The 22468-nt window shown below is 35.9% G+C and overlaps 1 protein-coding gene across 1 annotated transcript; it reads right to left on the bottom strand.

Moving 5' to 3' along the window:
* Nucleotides 1-1581: 1581 nt before the first annotated feature.
* On the bottom strand, nt 1582-19819 carry LOC125677042 (carbonic anhydrase 1-like). Its single transcript, XM_048914953.2, has 8 exons — nt 19662-19819; nt 16172-16204; nt 11359-11532; nt 7671-7819; nt 6195-6290; nt 5418-5487; nt 5114-5280; nt 1582-2545 (listed from the first exon to the last, which is right to left on the bottom strand). The coding sequence occupies exons 1-8, from the start codon at nt 19723-19725 to the stop codon at nt 2360-2362; spliced, it is 939 nt and encodes a 312-aa protein (XP_048770910.2). The 5' UTR covers nt 19726-19819; the 3' UTR covers nt 1582-2359.
* Between the last annotated feature and the right edge of the window lie 2649 nt (nt 19820-22468).

The following is a 22468-nucleotide window of genomic DNA, read 5'->3' on the forward strand; positions in this document are numbered from 1 at the left end:
GGGGTTGCTATAACATGGATGTTACACTACTGGTGCACTGGATTGGAAGTACCTTGTGACAGATCTTTCTGCTCTCCGCTGTACTGCCTCTAGCTTGCTGATGGTCGGTTTAGTTGCCGGATCTTTCTGCTCTCCGCTGTACTGCCTCTAGCTTGCTGATGGTCGGTTTAGTTGCCGGACCTTGCTGCTCTCCGCTGTACTGTCTCTAGCTTGGTGATGGTCGGTTTAGTTGCTGGACCTTGCTGCTCTCCGCTGTACTGCCTCTAGCTTGCTGATGGTCGGTTTAGTTGCTGGACCTTGCTGCTCTCCGCTGTACTGCCTCTAGCTTGCTGATGATCGGTTTAGTTGCTGGACCTTGCTGCTCTCCGCTGTACTGCCTCTAGCTTGCTGATGATCGGTTTAGTTGCCGGGTTCCACTCACTAGATGAGTATTCAACTGTAGGTCGCCCTGGGTTGATGTACTACTAGGCTTTGATGTTGAATGAACATCGGCTGATCAGGAAAAGCCCAGGACATTGGACAGTGGGACTCCTGATGAAACTGATTTGGCAGTTGACATCAAACACAACACGCTGGTACTGCGTGTAATTTAAGAGAAAGCTTTCGATTCAAACTATTTGTTATATACCCATCAATGTATCGTTCTTTGATACTGTGGATTTCGCAGAGTGTGATCCGGTTTTCCGGATCACCACCCTGTGGTTTTCTGATTCCGTATCAGTATCCTCTGAAACTGATGCCGTCACAATGCATCAACGCAACGTTTTTTTGCTTAAAATATTGGCCGCGTCACACAAACTGCGTACACAAAATATAATTTCACTGTATGTCTGTATTTTTGATAATTTGGATTACATTTATTATCTTATAAATGTGGATTTAAAATGCATGAGGGTATATAATAAATTTATCATTACTACAGTAACTTGATTCGAAGAGTTGGATCACGTCTCGTTGACAGGCGCGGATCATCAGATCAAATTCGACGCTTCGCGTCTCGTGTGATCTGATGATCCTCGCCTGTCAACTCGACGTGATCCGACTCTTCGGATAAAGTTACTATAGTAATTATAATAATATATATGTATACGTAATTATATTTTATTACGACCCGCCATTCAAAATGCTTTAGACATATACAAGATATATCCGCTTGTACAACCGTAGTCCTTTAGCATACTTGATCATGAGTCGTGGACTCGAGTGAGCTCTTCTGCATGATCAGAATGTAATATCTCGTTTTCGCAAAGGCACTGGGTGTAACTGGAAATTTGCACATCATTTTCAGAATGGATTATTCGTGTTCGATATCACAGGTGAACTAGAATTTGCATGGCAGATACATGGTACTCGGATGCATTTGAACTCAGATACCGGACGCTATTCTGACAGTCGTAATGGCGTTTCTTGTCTATCAGACTACTCGTCCACCAATCTTTTGTATTATGTACTAGTTGCACCGTGTCATGTAGTGTCTGACTTTTAACTGATCGCCAAATTTTAGAAGTTCCACAACAAGTTTGATGTCTGTTCCTCTTGAGTTTAAGCTTGTCGCCTTATGATAGAGATATATGTTTCCTATAAAACACTCGAAATATTTTATTTAATTTTTTTTTACTACATGAACTAGATTTTATCAAGTTATTCACAATAATACAAGAAAAAATTAGCATGCATACCCCCCCCCCCCATAATTCTTTACTTGGTCAAGAGTGAAAATGGAAATAGAATTAAAAACAAAAGACCCCCAAACAATCTAAAACACAGATTATTAAAGTGATAAGTCCAGTAAACTATGCCTGCGTGAGGAGGATGCAGTGCTTGATAAATGACAAACATGTACACATGTCATCGTCTCGAACAGACATTAACACACTAACGGACACAGGTAATTTTTTGTTTTAAATTCACATTTAACAATCACACATGCAAAAAATACTACCTAATCATAAACGTATAGTTTAGGGCAAATCGAACAGATACATGCACTGTGGAAAAAAATAAATCTAAGAAATAACTCACTATCACATTAACAAAGCTGGACAATACTAGTTCAAATTCAAAAGTTTTTAAAAGTAGAGTTCTACTTTCTACATTCGCATACAAATTCGTTAACGCAAATTATGAAAGTTCCATTTACACTTAAAGGTATTGATTTCAGTCATACGTGTTCATATATTTTAACAAGTGTATAAAAGTGAAAAAAAAATTGTGATTCAAAATGAAAAGTTCAAACATATATGTACTCTTATTATGTAGAGCGTAAGATACCCAATATATGTATAAAAGTCTTATAAGTTTTTCACAGTAACATTGCTGAAAAATTACAATTCATTAACTAACATACCGGTACTCTAAACTAAAGTAAACATAATAGTGTAAGTGACAAGGCCAGACCGGAAATCTGGAACCCGGAAGCGGAACTGAGTTCAAAGCTTCTCGTAACTGAGCGACCATTCAAAGCCTGTACTGGTCGGAAGTTGTCTATAATCACGTGGTTACTGTTTGGGGTAGTGTCCTCCTGGAGCTTTCGGAACATTTCAAGCTGTAAAAGAATCAAGGATCAGATAAGTAGCTTGTGTCAAATGATATCGATTACCTTCATAACTATCATGACGTGTTCATTAGAGTTTGAACACGAGTTGAATTTACAGGGTTCACATCGAAGAAGAAATCCGTATACTTCTGATTGATTCTGCTTTTGAGGTCAAAATACATCTATTATATTCTATATCTTATATTTTTACTATTAAATCTGGATTAACCCCCAACAAGAATTTTGAACTCATACTGTTACCTTACCAGCTTTAGGTCAAGTTTTTCAATTTGAATTTCAGACCAGTTTTGAGGACTCTGTTCAGTATCTAGATCGTGCGAGTGTCTGCTGTAACGCAGGGCTTCGAGTTTCACTTTTTATGTAGATTTCAAAAGACTCACAACTTTCACTTCAAACGGCGAGCACTGGGCGAAGGAACATTCTATTGTATTTTTTTTTTACTGACTCTGATAATATATTATGGACTCCAACCCAAGACATCCGGTCGCGTTAGCTCAGAGGTAGAGCACGTAACCGAGAAGTCGTGCCAGGGCCGACAGAAACCCAAGGCATAAACATACGTAGTGATCGCTCCTTATGGGTCTTTCGGATATGACATTTTAAAAACTAGAATATGTCCATAGGACATGAATGCCCCTACCAATGTGACATTTGTGTTGCAGTATGAAAACAAGAGGCCCATGGGTCACATTGCTCACCTGAGTCACCTTGGCCCATATTAAAAAAAAATATTCGCATGTAAAATTCGGATCCAACCCTAGCCCCGGGGCCATGCCTTTTACAAACATGAATCTACACTGTGTAAGAAAATCTGCCATGTAAATTTGAACTTGTCCGGACTAGTGGTTCTTGAGATTGAGTGATCATTTGTTTTTACGTCTCGTCGAGAATTATTTCACTCATGTTGAGACGTCACCAGCTGTAGGTGAAGTATCACAAATTTAGACCTATGCTTAGCGCTCGGGGCTAAATTAGTGGTACTTCATCTACAGCTGGTGATGTTTCAATATTAGTGAAAATTTTTCGACAGGACGTAAAACAAACAACCAACGAATTCAAGACGAAGCGAGCACACTGTAACTGTGAGACGAAGCGAGCACACTGTAACTGTGAGACGAAGCGAGCACACTGTAACTGTGACCTACGGTGCAACAATCCAAATTTCTATTGCAACTAGATGTAAGCATACATATCATTATTTTATTGAAAAGACGACATCTACATGTACATGTAGGCTTATCGTGTTTTGTGGAGCACAAAGACCCAAGTGAATTATCTTTTACCCGAATCCGTTGGTCCCACAACGCAAATCAGCAAAACTGTGCACAGAGGACTCGTGTCATTGAGAACTCCCTACGGGTTGGTTGTATTTTGTTTATCGTTCCTCGCGAGAATCTTTCACTCATATGGAGACGTCACCATTGCCGATGAAGGGCTGTAAAATATAAGCCTATGCTCGGCGCTTACGGCCTTTCAGTAAGGAGGGATCTTTATCGTGCCACACAGCACACAGGGCCTCGGATTTTGCAGTCTCATCCGATGGACCACCCTATTTAGTCGCCTCGAACAACAAGCAAGGGGTACTGAGAACCCATTCTAACCCTACTCCCCACGGTTAACTTCCTACGAATGTTCTCGATTATGCAGGGTTATGTATAAATAATCAGAGGTGAGACCCCACCCACCCTTCATTTTCTTGTGGATTTTAGACTCATGAGCGGTCCAACATCAAATTTTACTGAACTGTTAAGAATCGTTCATTATAACAATCAACATTGTTAGACTTTGAAATGTATAGATATTTCCACACTACTGTTTGATCAATAATCAATTACATGAATATTTATATTCGACATAATCTCGGTTGAGATTCGGCTCGGCTGAATATTTGGATTGACGCCACCGAATCTCGGAACAGTCCTTTATAATTCATGTCTGGAAAGTTACTATCAGCTTTGACCGGTTCTAGCAATTAATGTGCACTTAAGTGACACTGCTGTTCGCTTCAAATCAGTTAGTTGTCTATCAAACTAAATCTGTATCACTATTAATGCTGCATTACTTACCGTCTAAGTAAAATAAACCATCACTTATTTTTCCGTTCAAATGAAGACTTCTATGGCGCAATATTTTATCTCCCAAAATTGAAGAGTTCCTATAGTTTGTTTTTTAAATTAGCTAAGTACAAGAAGGTATGTAGAGATACAATGTATCAGTAACGAGATAAAGCAGACTATAGGAACTCTTCAATTCCAAGAGATAAAATATTGTGCCATGGATAAAATTTATTTTCATTTTCGGATTTTTTTTACCTAGACGGTAAGCAATACAAAATTAATAGTGATAGAGAGTTAGTTTGATAGTCAAATCACTTATTTGAAGCAAACAGCAATGTCAAATAAGTGCACATTAATTGCTAGAACTGGCCGAAGCTGAAAGTTAATTTCCAAACATGAATTATGAAGGACTGCTCCGAGATTCGGTGAAGGCGTCAGTCCAAATATTCAGCCCAGCCGAATCTCAACCGAGATTATGTTCGACATTAAGTGATATTACCTGTGCGTTAGATATTGGAATTGTTTTCTCAAAAATTGTCCACACAACGCTCTCATAGCATGGGGGTGTTGTCAGACTTCCGGAATATCTGTAGAATCGGTCAGCATTTCCTTTGGAAAACGGAAGCATGGAATCCATACTAAAACCTGTTAGTTCGGACATGGATCCTGGAAGAAGGTAGATCTTTGATATCCGTAAAAATCGTATTTTCATTTTGTAGGCGAATGAATTACATACATATGTTTTGATAATGGGGTCCTATAAAAACAAAATTATGCAGAGTTTACAATTATCGTATCCATACCGTTTAATTTCACGTCATTGAATTTATTCAGCAAAGTAGTCAATCCACTGTTATCAGTATTTCCAGTCACCTACAAATGAAAAGCACATTAAAACAGTTTTATCAAGTAAAGCTGTGGTTCTTTTCAAAGACACATATCTCATGATTTATATTGACCCATTTTCAACTGCATTTTTGGCTCTGCAGATCGACTGAAATCTCACAAGTCTTTAATGTTAACGAGAATATGATTTGATCTCCATGGAAACAAACAAATGCGACGTCGTAATTTGTTGACGTACAAACCCCAAATGTTCGTTGCCTCTGTTGTAAAATTCTGCCGCCTAGATATTGGAATGGGATACCCATGCAGAAGTTTAGTTGCATTCAGGGCCGTAAGTAGGGTTCTAAATCAGGGGAGGCAGGGGATTGGGGGCCGCCGATTGACTTTACGACTGAAAATGACACTTTTTAAATCCCAATTTATCATGTTTGTGTTTCATTTGTACTATGTAAAGAATCGTAATATGGTGTCAAAGACAAAGGTGCTTGTCTTCATTTTAAACATATATCCTATAATATAACATTTATATAATTTTATTTTCTTTTTTGCCAAAAAATCAGACGAGGCAGTTGCCTCGTCTGCCTCATCGGCAGTTACGGCCCTGGCATTGAACAACAATGGAGGATGCGTTATTTTCAATAGAATGTATAGAAACACACCCTAGTCCGTTAATCATAAGCTTGATCTCACAAATTTTTGTAACAATTTTGGGGCATGAAAACCACATGACTTACCACAAAGAAAAAACCAAGCACGGCCAGGCCATCTCTTTCCTGCGACACAGCGTTAGATAAGTTCCTGTACTTCTCGTTGTAATTTACTACATGGAGCTGTTGGATATAATGCAGAATAAAGTATTATCACCTGCAGAATTACGCCCATGAAATCTGGTATATATATAGAGTAATTTTTAAAAAGATAAATACGATTAAATATCAAAAGGTTTCATTCTTAAAACATGTAATTGCAAAGTCAACATGCATTTTTAATTTGAAAATTTATTACAAGTTTAACACGAAATTGGCTTATTTTCCTTGATATGCTTTCCTTTCCATAATACATTTCTGTTTTAATTTCACTCTTAAAGTGCCTCACCTCACCACCAGTATATACAAACAGTGCAAATCGTTCTTGTCTGAGATAGGAATTACAGACTCCATCTTGCTAGTTGTATAAACTGGTTGTATAAACTATTTGAACACATTGCTGGAACAATTTACACAAATCAATTTGTTTAGAATTCTTCCCACTATATTGAATATATCACAATTCCTCTAGCGACCATCCCAACTGTTCGACAAATGTTGTTTTCGAGTTTACAAGAATCGCGTGGTTTATGAGGCTCACCTGAGTGACACATTTTATATTATATTTTTGACGTTATATATATATATATATATATATATATATATTATATATATATATATAAAGCACTAAATAATCACAACTAGGTACTGAAAATTTTCGCCCCAGCCCGGGGTCGAACCAGCGACGTACGGCACCCACCGCCTAGCAAGATTGTCAAACCAGTGCGTAAGTCCACTCGGCCACAACGACTTACGCACTGGTTTGACAATCTTGCTAGGCGGTGGGTGCCGTACGTCGCTGGTTCGACCCCGGGCTGGGGCGAAAATTTTCAGTACCTAGTTGTGATTATTTAGTGCTTTATATATTAATTAATTGATTATCACATGTATCGTTTAGATCCTAGGGGTAAACGTAAGATTGGGTGTTATAATTGTTTGTTTGTGCTTTATATATATATATATATATATATATATATATATGTAAAATCCAGAAATAACCTATATAAAAATCTGTACAAGTGGTGGTATAATGAAAATTTAAAAATATCACAAAATCGGTGAGAATACTCGACTAGTTTCTTCTATTCTTGAGTATATGGATATTGCTTAGTTACACGTGTACAGTTTAATCTAATCTACTTATTAACCTTAGGCTAAATATTTGCCGTTACGTATTTCCATTGGGTAACTATCGCTGTTATTAAGAGTTAGTAAGCCAGTTAATGTCACTGTTCCTTACCACTCCATAGAATAACCTTTGTTTTTTCTTGCATCCAGGAGTTAACTACCCTATTCAGTTTTAAGTAAGGCCAGTAAATATCCATTGAGTATCGTTCGCAGCTATACAGAGTTATCCAACTCTAATCTATTAAATTCAAAGGTAATTAAGATCGCGCTCCATACCTCCATTGGGTAATGTTTGCCGCTGGACAGGTGCTCTGACCCTTGAGTGTTATCGCGCCCCCAGTGGAAGTGGAACTGAGCCGTCTTGTACCTCCCCGGTAGCCCGCCATTCTCCACTGTCAGATCACCCTCCTCCACGTCCACTTTTACTGAGAACACAAAGAGAAATGTTACTTCACAGTAGTCAAAAAGAAACAATCTCCAATACAGAGAACACAAAGAGAAATGTTACTTCACAGTAGTCAAAAGGAAACAATCTCCAATACTGAGAACACAAAGAGAAATGTTACTTCACAGTAGTCTTAAAGGAAACAATCTCCAATACTGAGAACACAAAGAGAAATGTTACGTCACAGTAGTCAAAAGGAAACAATCTCCAATACAGAGAACACAAAGAGAAATGTTACGTCACAGTAGTCAAAAGGAAACAATCTCCAATAAAGAGAACACAAAGAGAAATGTTACGTCACAGTAGTCAAAAGGAAACAATCTCCAATACAGAGAACACAAAGAGAAATGTTACATCACAGTAGTCAAAAGGAAACAATCTCCAATACTGAGAACACAAAGAGAAATGTTACGTCACAGTAGTCAAAAGGAAGCAATCTCCAATACAGAGAACACAAAGAGAAATGTTACGTCACAGTAGTCAAAAGGAAACAATCTCCAATACTGAGAACACAAAGAGAAATGTTACGTCACAGTAGTCAAAAGGAAACAATCTCCAATACAGAGAACACAAAGAGAAATGTTACGTCACAGTAGTCAAAAGGAAACAATCTCCAATACTGAGAACACAAAGAGAAATGTTACGTCACAGTAGTCAAAAGGAAACAATCTCCAATACAGAGAACACAAAGAGAAATGTTACATCACAGTAGTCAAAAGGAAACAATCTCCAAATCTTTATGTGGATCTTAAAAAACTTTTGAAATTGGATTTGGGATGAGGGTGGATGGATGTGCTCGCTATGAAATTATCCACTACATGGCATCTTATCATCACATAACACTGATGGTATACATTTATGTAATGCACTTATTCTTCAGATCACATAATGTTTTACTGGTGTAACTGTATGTGTCTATCGGTGTCCCTGAGATGTTGAAACACTGCGATACTGGATTCCGTAGACACTGTGAGTTCCCGATGAACTCGGCGGGCGATACATCCATTATGACCACCATCTCCGCTACAGCGTCTCCATTTCTCCAGTTTGTGGTCTTTCTGTGTTGGAATGTCTACCATCTGGTTTAAAGGCTTCTTAAGTCTGAAGATTTGATGTCTTTGCAGCTTTAGACTATCTGTCTGTGGTACTTCATCATCATCAGATAGTATTGTTAATATACTAGTAGTATTGTTAGTATTGATCTATATTATATGTATATACGTGTGTGTGTGTGACTGTAGGTGGAAAGTTTTTTAAGTATTTGTGTATGTGTAGAACATGTTGATCAATAAAAAATCAATTCATAGCAAAATTCAACAAAACTCTTAACTATTTTCATGTAAACCTCATTACAATATTGTTACATCTTCAAAAAATCCTTTTTATCAATCATATCTTTGTACTTGACCTTTGTATTTGGGAGAGGACCTACATACATAGGCTATGCCTGTTGCCCAATCTGTTGAGTTTCTCAATAAAATATGTTTTTAAAAAAAATCATCAGATTAATAACAACAGCCGCTGATCGACATTATATAATGAAGTTTTCCTATATCAGGACCCAGTCAAAAATCTATTCTTTTAGAGTTTCTTTTAATTCTGATAAATGCTATTAATTCGTTCAAAGAAAATGTTCACTGTAAAATACTAGCATTATCACTCCATCTACAGCTTGTACATAATACTTAATCAATACCTGCTTATTTTATGCTATCCTCGATACGAGGCCGAATTCTGTACTAATGTCATTTGTAGTGCGGAATTCGTAAATGCTTAATTTGTTCTACATGGAAAAAGTGACAATAACAAACAGTTATTAATCTTATAAACCCTGTATAGAATACTAAGTACAGATTTAGGCCCCGTATAGAGGATAACACAAAATAAGCAGTATATAAATTGAGGCCAAGATAAGCATAGATATCTAGAAACATTCAGGAGGAGTAAGTATCCCCTGTTGACCGGTTAGACCCACCGTGAACCCTCTATCTTAATCAGGTAAACTGAATAATCAGTACCTAATAAATGGCATTAAACACAAAATGTTGCATGCTATACATAGATGTACTCTACGTGGATACAAAATCAAAGCTGACGTCTGCAGTGCGTTATAGATACATTCGTAATATATGTAATATGTGAATGTATCTCCACTAGTCGTTTTGTATCGGGACAACTCGCTCGCCATTCCTTAGTCAATTAGCGCCCTTTAGCTAGACAACCCATCATACATTTTTATTTTTGATGATTAGTTTCTCAATGACTAAATTGATGAATAGGGATATTCGAAAGCATTTTGGTTACCGTTTGAGTGATATGATATCTATTTTCAATTTTACTATCTGTAATTTTTCACCAATATTGCAAACGTTTCATTAACATATCCCGTATCGAATAAAAACACCCCTATCTTTCTCTCCAATCCAACTGGGTTACGTGCCACTACGTGGATATATTTTATGCCCTTCTTTGAAAAAGGAATCAAGGGTCAAACCAGACATAGTAAGATATTGTCCGCTCCATATCTTGTCATATAAAGGATTTTCAAAAATGTTACCGATTCCACTCACTATTTACCTGTGTTATCAATTCCACTCACTCTTTACCTGTGTTACCGATTCCACTCACTATTTACCTGTGTTACCGATTCCACTCACTATTTACCTATGTTACCGATTCCCTCACTATTTACCTGTGTTACCGATTCCACTCACTATTTACCTGTGTTACTGATTCCACTCACTCTTTACCGGTGTTACTGACTCCACTCACTATTTACCTATGCTATCAATTCCCTCACTATTTACCTGTGTTATCCATTCCACTCACTATTTACCGGTGTTACCGATTCCCTCACTATTTACCTGTGTTACTGATTCCCTCACTATTTACCTGTATTACCGATTCCCTCACTATTTACCTGTGTTATCAATTCCACTCACTATTTACCGGTGTTACCGATTCCCTCACTATTTACCTTTGTTATCAATTCCACTCACTCTTTACCTGTGTTACCAATTCCACTCACTCTTTACCGGTGTTACCAATTCCACTCACTATTTACCGGTGTTATCAATTCCACTCACTATTTACCTGTGTTACCGATTCCCTCACTATTTACCTGTGTTACCGATTCCACTCACTATTTACCTGTGTTATCAATTCCACTCACTATTTACCTGTGTTACCGATTCCACTCACTATTTACCTGTGTTATCAATTCCACTCACTATTTACCTGTGTTACCGATTCCCTCACTATTTACCTGTGTTACCGATTCCCTCACTATTTACCGGTGTTATCAATACCACTCACTCTTTACCGGTGTTACTGACTCCACTCACTATTTACCGGTGTTATCAATTCCACTCATTCTTTACCGGTGTTACCGATTCCCTCACTATTTACCTGTGTTACCGATTCCCTCACTATTTACCGGTGTTACCGATTCCACTCACTATTTACCTGTGTTACTGATTCCTCTATTTACCGGTGTTACCGACTCCACTCACTATTTACCTGTGTGACCGTTATTGGTGATCTTTAACTTGTAATCCTGAGGATTAAGAAAACCGGACAGCGTAAATGGTTTCAGGTTGGGGTCATAGGTCATGTCCTGACCAGCGGGAAGGTTGATAGGAGACTGGTGGGTCTGACCACAAATTGGGAAGGAATTTTTCCAGCGGGAAGGACCTGTCAAAGATTAATCAATGGAACATTAAATCAATCAATCAACCAATCTATTTAACTAACAATCTTGAATATCACTCCTTCAACTATTTTTGTCCCATTTTAGCAAGAGTACCGCAAACAGTACGATATACGCCCGTCGGACAGTGAAATTCAACCTGGTAGCATACCATGCACTCTAAATTGATACAACACACATTCTGAATAGAAAAATCTTGAAGTAGGTCATGGTGAACCAATCCATCTGATATCTGAACTGATTATGTATTTATCTGAGGGGGGGGGGGGTGACAAAATGTCAGTGCAATATATGTGTCTATGATGAAAAAAGTCCAGGAAACTATTTGACCTACTTTTAGCCTTAAAGTAGGTCATGATGCACTAATTAAGTTGAAATGTGAAATGATCGAGAGAAAAAATCTGGAAAACTGTTTGACTTACTTCTACCCCTTAAATAGGCCATGGTACATCAATCCAGCTAAAATGCTAATTGAACCTGTATTCCTCCGACAGAAAGCTTGCGACTAAATTTCAGGGCAATATCTGTATCCGTAACAAAAAAGTTCGGAAAACTGTTTGACCTACTTTTAGCCCGAAAGTAGGCCACGGTACACTAATACAGCTGAAATGCACACTCATTCTTACGCTTCATTAGGAAGAAATTGTGACCAAATTGCAACGCTGTACATGCATCTGTTACGGAAAAAAGTCCGGAAAACATTACCTCGGACTGACACACAGACAGACAGACCAATTCAGCTCAAATGCAAACTGAAGTTGTATTCCTCAAGGAGAAAGCTTGTGACTGAATTTCAGTGCAATATATGTGTCCGTAATGGAGAAAGTCCGAAAACTGTTTGACCTATTTTAGCCCAAAAATAGGTAAAGGACGGACCAATCCAGCTGAAAATGCGAACTGAACTTGTATTCCTCTGAGACTTGTAACTAAATTACAGGGTGATATCTGTATCCGTAATGAATAAAGTCCGAAACACTAGTTGATATATTTTTAGCCCGAAAGTAGGTCCAATCCAGCTGAAATGCAAACTGAACCTGTATTTCTCCAAGAGGAAGCCTGTGACTAAATTTCATGGCAAAATCTGTATCCATAAGGAAAAAATTCCGGAATACTGTTTTACCTACTTTTAGCCCCAATGTAGCTCAAGATGGACGGGCCAATCCAGCTGAAATGCAAACTGAACTTGTATTTCTCCGAGAGGAAGCTTATGGCTAAATTTCAGGGCAATATCTGTATCCACAACGAAAAAAAAAAGTCCGAAAAACTGTTTGACCTAATTATAGTCCTAAAGTAGGTCAAGGTGCACCAATCCATTCAGCTGAAATGCAAACTCATTCTTACGCTTCTTGAAGGAGAAATTGTGACCAAATTTCAAAGCTATACATGCATTCGTTACGGAAAAAAAGTCCATATAACATTACCTCGGACAGACAGACAGATGACCAGACGCATGGACAGCGACATTACATAACGACCGGCGTATAAAGATTGTTTACGTTTTACGTGCATATACATATATCTCATTTGCGATTGTATTCTGATGTTTATATGTGTATTGCCTTCTCATTCTGCATAGCAATCAATTGATTTTCGATATAACACGTTGTGGTTTCGGGCATAGGCCTTCCGATCGCAGGGTGCCTCTTGACACACACACAAACTCACACACACACATGAGCGCGCGCGCGTGTGTATTTATAAATGGCCAACGAAACAAACAATTAGATTGAGCACTAGATGTATGCAAAATCTACAGTTGTATATTACAGATTCATTGTATTTGTGTTTTGTATTTTTTATTATTTCATTGTACATGTATCTACTTTGTGGATCCGACAATGTTAGGTATCGGGTGTTGTTAGAGAGAGAGAGAGAGAGAGAGAGAGAGAGAGAGAGAGAGAGAGAGAGAGAGAAAACTACCTCAACGTGTCAGATCTACGAAATAGATACATGTACAAGGTCAAATACAAAAATTATAAAAAGCACTAAATTGACCAATGACACGAACAATTGGGTTGTCAAGATGTAAAAAAAATTTTTTTCGTGGAGTGATTTTAAAAAACTACGTGCAGGAAGACACTGAGCCGGCAGCGCATGTCGTTCATTGATTAACATCAAAGTCACCTTCACACCCGCCAACACACAGGATCTCATTCATAGGAGAGGGAATGCATTGTATTCTATAACCCGTCAGGGGTTGTGGTGAATTTTTTTTTTATACATGACCTAAATTAAAATACATTAATATAATATTGTTTGTTCCCCGCTATTATGTCCTCGGGTGGGAAATTTATTTCATTTTTGTATAGCGACTTGGTATGAGCAATCACATGTATTTTTAACACAGTCGTTATACCTTTCTGTTCTTAAATGAAGACATTCTATTTCAGTAAATTAAAACTTTATTTGAAATTTAATTTAAAAAAAGGTTACAATTTTTTTTAGAGACTTATACCTACCGTTTTTGTTGTTGCAAATCGGTACTTTATTTGTCGGTGAAAAGAGGGAAACAAACACAATTAAGGCCTAATTAATTTGCCGCATAACCCAATTTTTTAAAATACAAAATCTTATTTGCTCTCCCGGCTCTATAATAAAAGGTTGGGTTGGTAGATAGACAAAAGATGTTCTATCTTGAATATGTTTCAGTTAACATCAAATTGTTTCTCCATCTTTATTTGAAACTTTAGGGCAAATACTTATGAAATTCTGGATAAATTGGCTAAAATATTCTGTGATGAAAAGGTGTGATTAAAAATTTTGATTCTTAGAAATTTACAAATGTATTTCAGTCGGTCGTGCGAGAGTTTCACTCAATGTTAAGTTAAAATAGTAAATCGTCTTAAATGTTATCACCCTGCAAAACGTCATTTGAATAAAACCATACCCACGCAGGATACAATCGTGCTTTTAATGCAGAATATAACCAACTTATATTTCTTATAGACATTGGAGATGTCTGTGAAGAGGGGTAAGAAAGTGGTCCAAGTGACGCAATGAATTCTGGTTTGAATGATAACAGTACATGTATACAACATTCGGTAAGATCCCTAGCACTCGATCAAACACTTTCAACACAGAAAATGTCGTGCTCGTTTTCTTCATTTTTGTTTTTGTTTAGAAAACAGAAAAATCCACCTAAAATTCATCACATCGGTGAAAAGACATCATTACAAATGAACATGTGCTAAAACTCGCGGCGCTAAAACTTTAAAACTTCTCGTCGTTTTTCTATTATGTTGTCTTTGCGTTAAACTATGTATAAACTTATGCAGTCAGAATGCATAAGATCATTTAATAAATAAATACGCATGCGTAGATGATTCAAAGCGATTCTGCCCTGAATCGATTGTAGTCTACATGGTCTGGTCCTTGCGAAGCAGAACAGACATGTATCAAAAACAGGGCTAAAGTTATACAATGCACCATGAGTTGTAGAATTGGAATTCTTGAGGGGGGGATTAGGATAGGCCAGAGATTAACCACCCCCACCACCACCCCGGCACCTTAGAGCTACAGTTCTACACTATCGTATATGTTGTAAAATAAGCACATACAAATATGACGTGTATCACCGTCACCCTGCATTGTATCATTCGGGATTGTTTCCCCTTTTAAATCGGTGCTTGGAATTTATCTTTAAAGGTTGATGGGTATGTGTCTAAAATCAATATAATGAAATAGTGAGATGTCTGATCAGGGTTTTACAGAAAATGAATTGCTACTCAAGTTGATAATTTCTTTTTTTCTTCTTTTTATACATTTCCTTACCATACGTTGGTACGTTTGTATCGACTCCCGTGATTGGTTCCTCTCTAAACTATAATTTAAAGTAACGACTCTAACCATATAGTGTACGAACGTGAATTATGGCTGTTAAACTAAGTTTCCAAAATAGAAAGCATCGTTCGCTATCAAGGTTTGTAGATGAAAGCTATCGTTTGCAGATGTGGGACATAGAACAGTTATACGATTGTTAGCTCTAGAGTTAGAATCAAATAATTTGGTTTCACTTGTAAATAACAATTTCATTGATGCATTTGACTTTATCAACAACATATATCGTGTAAATTGAATTGCTGTGAAATGGCCCCATATGAAGTACTAGGAATGACGTCACAATTTGATTCCTGTTCCCTTTTTGTTGTGACGGTTACGTCATGTAGAATTCATATTTTCTTTAGAATTATTCACCAAATCACACCAACTATGTTTTTACTAAATAAAATCATAAGGATTGAAAGTAATTGCTATTCATTTTATACTCGTATGATATAGGCCTGAACTAAGTTGAGACAATCTACATGTAACCTCATATACAAACGTAAACTGCCCTAACTTACTTTACATTGTAAACAATGAATGAAAAGGACTTTGAATTCACTCCTTAATTCACGGCAGCTTACGACTGGTCATTTACAATTATCCTCGAAAATTATTTTTGACATGTTTTCAGAGTTGATGAGATTCACAACGTTAAATAGCTTTACAAATCATTGTATACGCCACTTAATAAACTTAGTTTACCTGATACAAATGTGAAATTGGCGCGCCATGTATATTATGTGTATGCATGTTTCCCTGTTCATTCTATACTAGTAATACTTTGTGATATTGACTCACCATCCGTTTCTCCATACGTCCAATGTGGTGATTCTGAAATATAACAGTACGTATAATTACTAAGACATCAGTCAATATTGTAACAGAAACTGATGTAATTACTAAGACATCAGTCAATATTGTAACAGAAACTGATGTAATTACTAAGACATCAGTCAATATTGTAACAGAAACTGATGTAATTACTAAGACATCAGTCAATATTGTAACAGAAACTGATACATGTAATTACTAAGACATCAGTCAATATTGTAACAGTAACTACATGTAATTACTGAGACATCAGTCAATATTGTAACAGAAACTGATGTAATTACTAAGACATCAGTCAATATTGTAACAGAAACTGATACATGTAATTACTAAGACATCAGTCAATATTGTAACAGTAACTACATGTAATTACTGAGACATCAGTCAATATTGTAACAGAAACTGATGTAATTACTAAGACATCAGTCAATATTGTAACAGAAACTGATGTAATTACTAAGACATCAGTCAATATTGTAACAGAAACTGATGTAATTACTAAGACATCAGTCAATATTGTAACAGAAACAGATACATGTAATTACTGAGACATCAGTCACTATTGTAACAGAAACTGATGTAATTACTGAGACATCAGTCAATATTGTAACAGAAACTGATACATGTAATTACTGATTACCTAGAAATCAGTCGACATTGAAACAGTAATTAATTATTACCTAGAAATCAGTCGACATTGAAACAGTAATTAATTATTACCTAGAAATCAGTCGACATTGAAACAGTAATTAATTATTACCTAGAAATCAGTCGACATTGAAACAGAAATTAATTATTACCTAGAAATCAGTCGACATTGAAACAGAAATTAATTATTACCTAGAAATCAGTCGACATTAATTAAAACAGAAATTAATTATTACGTAGTTATTCAATAGTCAACATTGGAATGGAAATTAATGAATTACTGCGACAGCAGTCGACATTGGAACAGAAACTAATGATTACCTAGATATCAATCGACATTGGAACAGAAATCAATGATTACCATGCAAGATATCAATCGACATTGGAACAGAAACCAATGATTACCTAGATATCAATCGACATTGGAACAGGAACTAGTGATAATGGAGACTTCAATCGGGATTGTAATATAGATCAATAATTGCTGAAACAACAGTCAACATTGGAATAGAAATTAATAATGACTGAAACATTAGTCAAAATTAGAAAAGTGAACATTAATTACTGAGAATTCTATAAATATTGAAACAGAAACTGATTGTCACTAATGTTAGTATAGAAATCCGTTATCTGTCACAGGAATCCGTTATCTGTCATAGGAATCCGATATCTGTCATATAAATCCGTTATCTGTCACAGGAATCCGTTATCTGTCATAGAAATCCGTTATCTGTCATAGAAATCCGTTATCTGTCACAGGAATCCGTTATCTGTCATAGGAATCCGTTATCTGTCATTCATAAACACACTAGACGGTAACCCCCCACCCCACCCCGTGCACTTAAAGGAACTGGGATGGGTGTTAATGAATACTTCTGAGTTAAGGAGTAATGCATGTATGCGTTTACAATGAAAAAGACAAATCGTCAAGATGTTTGACAGACATAAACTTTAAACAATCCCCATGCACTTGGAACCCATTAAAATCCCCGTCATACTTCACAAGGGGCCCAGTGCATTTAGTGTGAAGTACCTTCATTTGATCGAAACGTCAGGATTTAATTGATGATGGGGTGATTAAGCGGTACATGCTAAAGCTAGAAGCCTGTAAACGCCGGAGAAATGCTAACCAGTTCGTCTCACTGACAGTTGTGTGTGGAGGTTTTTTTTCGATACCCAGCATGGAGGGAAAAAATAATGATAAAAAAATGAAAAGGAGGAATGGAGAAAATTTGCTTTTTTCGCTATGAACTTCAGGATGATTGGAATTATACGTGGGGAGGGGGGGGGGTACACGTACTTCATAAGTGTACGAACCTTGAATGACCCCAAAAGTTACATAGTGTATATAAATAATATATCTACTATCATATGCGCTCCCGTTTCACGATATCTAATAAATCAAATTATTCATATCAGTAATTCGCTAACGGGTACGGTATTCATTGATATAAAATTCACCAGTCATTGATATCAGGAATTTTGCTGCTAATCTTTCATTAAAAAATTCGAATTTTCATACGAAACAAACTACTTTTTTCTATTTACACATAGATAAATTTGAATTGCGTGATAGCGTTAGATCTACATGTATTAATATTCATTTTTTTAAAAATCATGTTTTAACATTAAAAAAAAAAGTTTTATTGGGAGTAATCTATTTCATTGATATAAAAGATAATTATTTTATATTGATTAATAATCATTCATGTAAATAATCGATATTATTGTATTTTGATCAGAAAATGTTGATATAAATAATTCTTCATCAAATTGATGTCCAAACTAAGAATGATGTATCCATCTTCAGTGCCGTTCAAAACGCCTCTCTGAAGGTAAAGATGAAGACAAACCATTTCATGATGGAGAACTTTGTAATGTCTCAGAAGGAAAATCAATGTATACGTTCATCAGTTGTCAGAAGCCTGGTATTAACAGAATATCAACGGAATAAGTTTCTTATCAAGATAGGGAATCCAGAACAGGGACACTGATTGGAAGCCATTCTACCGCGTGATTTCAGCCGAAGGAATAAAAAAAAAAGGGGGGGGGGTGAGGATCTCCCAGAGAAGAACAATCGAATCGAAAAACGGTATCCAGCTGGAAGTTATACCGGGAGGAGGTGGGAGGGAACAACATCCCAAAAATTTTGTGTTTAAAACATCTTTATATTGAGACGATTCAAAAAGTTAAGCTACCTAACTTTCTGAATCGTTTCAATGAAAGGCTTGGGGTGGGGTCCTTGATCTGGGGATGAAATACACTTGGCATGTGGGTTTCGCATTGTTATTTGGTCATTTCAGATACGTTTATAATACATGGAAACCTAGTGTAGAATTTTCGTGGTAATGTATGTGCTTATTCTCACCGTTCAGGAAGCCTTTCTGTCCTTGCATGTATTGTGATCGTTACAAGGTCGTTAGGGGTACAGATTTGTATTTTTTTTGTGGCGAAGGTACATTGTACTGTGATTTTTTAAGTGTCCCATGAATAAAACAGGCTTCATTTATATTTATTTAAAAAAATGATAAGTTGGTTCTTTCAAGTGTCATATTGCATGATCAAAAGGCAATTTCTTTAGGATGATGAACGCAATTTTCCCCCCTCATTTATTTTTAATGAAGGCAACTTTTCTGAGATTTCTTATAAATTTTCACATTAAGAAAATGCTATACATTTTAGGAGTTTTTCAGTAAAATTAAATAATTTTACAAATCATATCGTTTCAAACTCCATATTATTTGAACATGATACAGAATATGAAATATACTACATATAAATACCTGATATATGAAAATGCATAACTCACCAGTGGATTTCGCTGTAGCAACGAAAATACAACACAGTGCTAGAACTTCTAAATTCCGTGCCATTGTCAAAACCTATGTATTGTGTTATGTTATCCGTTGATGCAGAAATGTGGCACTGCGCGGCGTATCAGCTGGTTAAGAAATCACAGAGTCAGGAAACTACGGGGGTCCGTTAAGGAGGATCAAACACCACACTGATTTTTATATTTAAGGACATATACCTTTTTTTCCCATCACGTAAACTTAATAGAAAACCACTTATATCAACTACGTTTTAAGTATCTCTGTATCATAGTATTAAGTTTTCCCACAAAAGGAGTGCTCTTTTCCTAAAATCGACGACTTGGATCGTCTACATGTATGTAACTTGTCTAATTATATAGTATTTTCCGTTTGGAGAAAATTGTTATCCAAAGGATAGAAGAAAAATTGGAGTTTAACACATTATATATCCTAGAAACAACGATAACCATATATTTTCAACCGAAAACATGATTCACACAGGAGGTACAATGTAGAGGGGAGGGTACATATCTACATGTTGAGATTTAGAAGATTTTACCTTTATACCATGTGTACGGCTACAACAAAACAATATAGTGAAGCTGGGTTATGAAATACTTTGATTTGGAGAACATATCATTAAAATGCATGTTCGCAAACAATTTCATTTCAACAGTATTTTATTCATGTATATATATATATATATATATATATAATACATACATAAATGGGATTAGGCAGCAGGCACAATGCCTATATAAGCCCTTTCCATAGGTCAAAGGTAGTTATGACAAAATAAAATTAATATAGTACATGGAAATATAATAAAAGACTAAAGAAGAAGACAAATAAATGAAAAAATAAACAATTATAAAAAGGGAGGATATGACTATGTGCTGGTTAAGTTAAGAATATAACAATTAATACATACAATATTTTGGATGTAGAAGTACATGTATGTTTAGCTTTACAGTGAAGTATTGAGTGAATACATATTTACATACATTTTGCACAAGAATATTAAATACTGAATCTTCGACTTTTTTCAATGAAGGAATGAACTGTATCAAATATTTTTGAATGAGTACTAAAAGATTCGCCATTGACAGCAAACAATGTCTTGCGAGTCAAAACCAGCAAGCATTAAGGATTTCATGGAAAGGTGTAGCTGCACAAATATCATAGTAAAAGTAGGTTATAATTCTATAACAATTATCAAAGTGTAGGAAGGTTATGTTAGCAAACATTGATGTTTAAAGTCCAACACTGTACCCTGTTCTTTACTGATTTCGATGTTCTAATTTAACTACAGAAAACCAATGGAACTATCAGGTGATGAGAGAAGGTTCAATGATTAATGTTGATTATAATAAAGCAGTATGTGTATGAATAAAAAATTCAATCTACGGAGTTTGATGATAACCACTAGTAAATATGTGTTTGCATAAAAGACATTATAACACGTCGTCTAAAAAAGACGTTAATGTTACACTTTATACATAACACGCCGTCTAAAAAGACATGCTGGGGTTACACTTTATACATAACACGCCGTCTAAAAAGACATGTTAATGTTACACTTTATACATAACACGCTGTCTAAAAAAAGCCATGTTAATGTTACACTTTATACATAACACGCTGTTTAAAAAAAGACAAGTTAATGTTACACTTTATACATAACACGCTGTCTAAAAAGCCATGTTAATGTTACACTTTATACATAACACGCCGTCTAAAAAAAGACAAGTTAATGTTACACTTGATACATAACACGCTGTCTAAAAAAAGCCATGTTAATGTTACACTTTATACATAACATGCTGTCTGAAAAAAGACATGTTAATGTTACACTTTATACATAACACGCTGTCTAAAAAAGACAAGTTAATGTTACACTTTATACATAACACGCTGTCTAAAAAAAGCCAGGTTAATGTTACACTTTATACATAACACGCCGTCTAAAAAAAGACATGTTAATGTTACACTTTATACATAACACGCTGTCTAAAAAAGACATGCTGGGGTTACACTTTAACCATAACACACTGTCTAAAAAAGACATGTTAATGTTACACTTTATACATAACACGCTGTCTAAAAAGACATGTTAATGTTACATTTTATACATAACACGCTGTCTAAAAAGACATGTTAATGTTACACTTTAACCATAACACACTGTCTAAAAAAAGACATGTTAATGTTACACTTTATGCATAACACGCTGTCTAAAAAAGACATGTTAATGTTACACTTTATACATAACACGCTGTCTAAAAAGACATGTTAATGTTACACTTTATACATAACACGCTGTCTAAAAAAGACATGTTAATGTTACACTTTATACATAACACGCCGTCTAAAAAAGACATGTTAATGTTACACTTTATACATAACATGCTGTCTAAAAAGACATGTTAATGTTACACTTTAACCATAACACACTGTCTAAAAAAGCCATGTTAATGTTACACTTTATACATAACACGCTGTCTAAAAAAAGACATGTTAATGTTACACTTTAACCATAACACACTGTCTAAAAAAGACATGTTAATGTTACACTTTATACATAACACGCTGTCTAAAAGACGCGTGGTTTCCATATGAAAAACGCGAAAATAGATTTTGGTTGCATATTTGTATTAGACTCTATCACGAACATTGTTTATGAGTTTTCACCATATTTATTTTTATGTCGCTTTCCATATTGTTAAAGAAAATGCTTTATGCATGCTGATATTTTGAATTCATAAAGGACTAAAATGGTGTTTTATAGATAAGATTACGTATA

This window comes from Ostrea edulis, chromosome 1 (assembly GCF_947568905.1).
Source record: "Ostrea edulis chromosome 1, xbOstEdul1.1, whole genome shotgun sequence".
Classification (NCBI taxonomy): domain Eukaryota; kingdom Metazoa; phylum Mollusca; class Bivalvia; order Ostreida; family Ostreidae; genus Ostrea; species Ostrea edulis.

Excerpts from the sequence above, each read along its gene's own strand:
- LOC125677042 (XM_048914953.2), bottom strand. The coding sequence starts at position 19,725 with ATGGCACGGAATTTAGAAGTTCTAGCACTGTGTTGTATTTTCGTTGCT. Across the intron at positions 16,205-19,661 it reads TGCTACAGCGAAATCCACTG|AATCACCACATTGGACGTAT; the intron begins GTGAGTTATGCA and ends GTTATATTTCAG. Across the intron at positions 5,281-5,417 it reads CAATGACGTGAAATTAAACG|GATCCATGTCCGAACTAACA; the intron begins GTATGGATACGA and ends ACCTTCTTCCAG.